The sequence below is a fragment of the Mastomys coucha genome, unplaced genomic scaffold (genome assembly GCF_008632895.1).
Source record: "Mastomys coucha isolate ucsf_1 unplaced genomic scaffold, UCSF_Mcou_1 pScaffold12, whole genome shotgun sequence".
NCBI lineage: Eukaryota > Metazoa > Chordata > Mammalia > Rodentia > Muridae > Mastomys > Mastomys coucha.
The window spans coordinates 18,432,600-18,437,287 of NW_022196894.1; the positions used below are offsets into that span (position 1 = coordinate 18,432,600).

Genomic DNA, 4,688 nt, shown 5'->3' on the forward strand with positions numbered 1-4,688 from the left:
CAGAAATCCACCTGCCTCTGCCTCCCAAGTGCTGGGATTAAAGGTGTGCACCACCACCGCCCAGCTGAGTAGAAGTATTCTTAACCACTGACCTATCTATCTCTCAAATCCCCCTGCTTATCTTTTTTTTTTTTTAAAGATTTGGTTTTTTTTTATTTATTTATTTTTTTTATTTTATGTATAATATGAGAACTCTGCCTTCATGCACACCAGAAGAGGGCATCAGATCCCTTTACAGATGGTTGGGAGCCACCATATGGTTGCTGGGAGTTGAAGTCAGGAAGAGCAAGTACTCTTAACCTCTGAGCTATCTTTCCAGCTACAGCTCCTTGGTTATCTTTTTTGACATAATCTTTGTCTTATGACTGACAGGCAGAAGAACGGGGACGCCTGAAAGAAGAGCTAGAAGAGGCCCGGGACATAGCTAGGCGGCGCTCTTTAGGGAATATCAAGTTTATTGGAGAGTTATTCAAGTTGAAGATGTTAACAGAAGCAATAATGCATGACTGTGTGGTCAAACTACTTAAGAACCATGATGAGGAGTCCCTGGAATGCCTCTGCCGCCTCCTCACCACTATAGGCAAAGACCTGGACTTTGCAAAAGCCAAGGTAGAGGTCCTGGGATGTGGTGGGGAATGAGTAAGGCATATAGGTCTCCTGTTTGCTGACAAGATACAGGCTGAGGTATTTGGGATGCTTAGCCAGTGTTGGTGGTTAAAAAAAAAAAAAGAGGCAAAATTGACCTGATCCCTTTGCTGTCTAGCCTCGAATGGATCAGTATTTCAACCAGATGGAAAAAATTATTAAAGAAAAGAAGACCTCATCTCGCATCCGCTTTATGCTGCAGGATGTACTCGATCTGCGGCAGGTATGTGTTGTCTTTCCCACTTCATCTGCTACTCCAGTTTGATACTACCTTGGCTGATCCCTGCCAACCCCAAAATAACTGTTTCCATTTTTTTCCCAAAGAGTAATTGGGTGCCACGCCGAGGGGATCAGGGTCCTAAGACTATTGATCAAATTCACAAGGAGGCTGAGATGGAAGAGCACCGAGAACATATCAAAGTGCAGCAGCTCATGGCCAAGGGCAGCGACAAACGTCGGGGTGGCCCTCCAGGCCCACCTATCAGTGAGTTTGAGGCTAGGGCTAAGGAGGAGACTAAAGCTCTTAGAGCATATGATGCTATTTTTTCCGCTGATGACTTCTGTTAGTGCCACGTGTCTGGGCCACTGAGACCACATGATGGGATTGAGGATCTGAGGAAGAGAGGCTGGGGGTGGCCCAATAAGGGGTCTTGTTAGGACTTGTTACTCCAACATGCTCCTCCCACTCTTCCTTTCTTCTTTCCTTGTCTCAGACCGTGGCCTTCCACTTGTGGATGATGGTGGCTGGAATACAGTCCCCATCAGCAAAGGCAGTCGCCCCATTGACACCTCACGGCTCACCAAGATCACAAAGGTAAGATTGTGTTCTGGAGTATGTAAGTTGGAGGGTGATGAGAATGAAGTGTACATTAGCCTCCACAGGGTGGTGATAGCTGAACTTAGACTAGTTAGATGAGGTGTCTCTTGCTAAAGGATTTATTCACAGTGGTCTTAGTGAGCTGATAACACCAAAATCAAGCCAAGAATGGCTTTTACATTTTAAGTGATTGAAAAAAAATCACTTAAAGGGGTGATAATTTACAGTATATAGAATATATGTACAATTTGGGCTCAGGTTAAGAGCATTGGCAGCTCTTTCAGAGTTCAGTTCCCAGGAACCACATGGTGGCTTTTAACCATCTGTAGTGATCATGGGCTTATCCCCTTTTCTGGCCTACATGCAGACAGAACAGTATATTCATAATAAATTTTTTTAAAGGTATATAGAATTTGAATTCTACTGTCTATGGGTAATTACAACAGTTAATTCCTTTATGTTACACTACTTTCACACTAAAAATAACAGAATGAGTAGTAGCCATAGGCTGTTGATTGCAAAGCCCTAAAATATTTACTGTCTTGACTATATGGTCAAAGCTTGCCTTACCTTTCATTTGGGCCCTTCATCCAGTGTGGCTGTGTGTGGTAATGTTGGCTAAGGGCTTAAAGCTAGGTAAGACATACAAGTCTGCTGTCTTTCCTTCTGTAGCCTGGTTCTATTGATTCTAACAACCAGCTCTTCGCACCTGGAGGACGACTGAGTTGGGGCAAGGGCAGCAGTGGGGGCTCAGGAGCCAAGCCCTCAGACACAGGTATGGAGACTACTGTAGGGAGCGGGGTACTTGCTATTCTCAGCTTCCTTGAGTTAACGTCTTTCCTGCACAGAATAAGCAATCAGAAGTAAATAGGGGAGCCATACATGATGCCAAGGGCTGAATTACTTTATTGTCATTATTGTGACCAAGAGTCCTAAACAGTAGGGGGATGCATAAAGTAGTAAAGCTGTGTGGTGCACTCTGTAACCTTAGCTCTTGGAAGGTAGAAATGGCTTAATGAAGTTTTCTTTCTGCCCTTCTAGCATCGGAAGCTACTCGTCCAGCTACCTTGAACCGCTTTTCTGCTCTTCAACAAACATTACCCGCAGAGAACACAGATAACAGGCGTGTTGTACAGAGGTGAGTTTCTGGAGGTGGGGTTGTGAAGAGAATACTGTGATTGGGTTTTAGTTGTCAAAGCATAGGAATTTCTTATGCATTTATTGCCTGGACATGTCCTTGATGACAAGAATGAAACCCCACAGTTGCCCTGAATATTGGATAGACACATAAAGATGCTTGAGTGGTACAGGTGAGAAACAATGTGTCTTGTCTTCCAGGAGTAGCTTAAGCCGGGAACGAGGTGAGAAAGCTGGGGACCGGGGAGACCGACTAGAGCGGAGTGAGCGGGGAGGTGACCGTGGGGACCGACTTGATCGTGCCAGAACACCTGCCACCAAGCGAAGTTTTAGCAAAGAAGTGGAGGAGCGAAGTAGAGAGCGGCCATCCCAGCCTGAGGGACTCCGAAAGGCAGCTAGCCTCACAGAGGATCGTGGTCGGGATCCTGGTGAGAAGGAAGGGAAGGTTTGCAGAGGAATGGGGGAAAAGACTATTGGCTGATACAGGACTGAGGACTCCCCAACTTTCTCGAGCTCTGGATTCTTTTAAGATGAGTAACTGAAAAGTTCTTTCCCTGTAGTGAAGCGGGAAGCCACTCTACCTCCGGTAAGCCCTCCAAAGGCTGCGCTCTCTGTGGATGAGGTGGAAAAGAAATCCAAGGCCATCATTGAGGAATATCTCCATCTCAATGACATGAAGGTTGGCACTGGGAAGGGCCTAGCAATTGCCAATAAGGGTGGGGAAGGGGTGTCATGCTGACTAGCATGGTCTAGATAGGCTGTGAACCCAGCAATGACGGTTTTCTTCCTCATATGTACTCCCCCAGGAGGCAGTACAGTGTGTCCAGGAGCTGGCTTCACCCTCCTTGCTCTTCATCTTTGTACGGCTTGGCATTGAGTCCACGCTGGAGCGTAGTACCATTGCTCGTGAGCATATGGGGCGACTGCTACACCAACTGCTCTGTGCAGGGCACCTCTCTACTGCCCAGTACTATCAAGGGTATGATCCATGTTAGTCTGTGGGCCTTCTGTATCCACATAACCCACCAATTCCTTCTCCTTTGTGAGATTCCTGGAATCTTGGATTTTTAACTTGAGATTGTCTCCTGTCTTGAAAATGTTTCTGGGGGGGCCTCCACATTTGATTTTTAGTTGTGATGTGTTTCCCGACAAACAGGGCATCTAACCCATTTCTAAATGCCCTGGCCTCTTATTCCCTTTTCAGGCTGTATGAAACACTAGAATTGGCTGAGGACATGGAAATTGATATCCCTCATGTATGGCTTTACCTGGCAGAACTGATAACACCTATTCTTCAGGAAGATGGGGTACCCATGGGAGAGCTCTTCAGGTAAGTGAGAGAGACAAAGAATGGAGGAAGTGAGACAAGTTGCATACTTGGGTTTGGAGAGGGTGGAGTAGTATTGAGGACTTTGGAGACCATCAGGATTGATTTTTCTTACAGGGAAATTACGAAGCCTCTGAGACCCATGGGCAAAGCTACATCTTTGTTGCTGGAGATCCTGGGTCTTTTATGCAAGAGCATGGTGAGTTGAACCTTTCAAAGGTTGATGTATTTAGAGATTTTTATGTGGCTTTGGCTGCCCTGGGCGACCACGGAGCCTCTTGGTCCTTTGTTCTGGAGTATTTGTATAATGCTAGAACCACTTTGTCGTGATTTCTTCCTGGGCTGAAGGAAGATTAGCAAAGAGACCCTAGACCCATGGCTAATTAATTTGTGTGGGATTACAGCAGTTAAACAGTATGAACTCCAACTTGGTACAGAGCAAAGGAAGGGATGGGAGCTTCACCGTAATAGTGGAGTAGGGAAACAGTATCACAGTTTCTCAGGGCTGTGTTTACAATGGAAGGCTGCCTTTCATGAGCACTACAACTATTTTATGGAAGCTAATTGGTGTCTGGAATGTAAGGCCTTGAAGAAGGCAAGTTGAGAGTGGTGCCGGTGGTGGTAAGAAGTTGGATATATAGTGTGAAGTTGGGGTGTCTAGAACTCTGAGGGATAAGACAAGATTGAAAGGGACTCTCGCTGGGCGGTGGTGGCGCACGCCTTTAATCCCAGCACTTGGGAGGCAGAGGCAGGCGGATTTCT

At 46.1% G+C, this 4,688-nt stretch overlaps 1 protein-coding gene and 1 non-coding gene across 10 annotated transcripts in view; both read left to right on the forward strand.

The window, feature by feature from the left end:
• The window catches only part of Eif4g1 (eukaryotic translation initiation factor 4 gamma 1), a 21,122-nt gene that overhangs the window by 11,020 nt on the left and 5,414 nt on the right, over window positions 1-4,688 (forward strand). For all 9 annotated transcript variants that reach the window (XM_031363456.1, XM_031363452.1, XM_031363455.1 and 6 more), the window contains 11 exons: window positions 373-609; window positions 764-868; window positions 970-1,129; window positions 1,359-1,459; window positions 2,135-2,237; window positions 2,504-2,600; window positions 2,801-3,027; window positions 3,160-3,278; window positions 3,406-3,578; window positions 3,804-3,929; window positions 4,044-4,125. In XM_031363456.1, the coding sequence (XP_031219316.1) occupies window positions 373-609; window positions 764-868; window positions 970-1,129; window positions 1,359-1,459; window positions 2,135-2,237; window positions 2,504-2,600; window positions 2,801-3,027; window positions 3,160-3,278; window positions 3,406-3,578; window positions 3,804-3,929; window positions 4,044-4,125 (1,530 nt within the window). The remainder of the gene's footprint in view (window positions 1-372; window positions 610-763; window positions 869-969; window positions 1,130-1,358; window positions 1,460-2,134; window positions 2,238-2,503; window positions 2,601-2,800; window positions 3,028-3,159; window positions 3,279-3,405; window positions 3,579-3,803; window positions 3,930-4,043; window positions 4,126-4,688) is intronic.
• LOC116086745 lies at window positions 1,191-1,265 on the forward strand. The gene has a single exon (XR_004117097.1). It is a non-coding gene; the product is annotated as a small nucleolar RNA SNORD66 (small nucleolar RNA).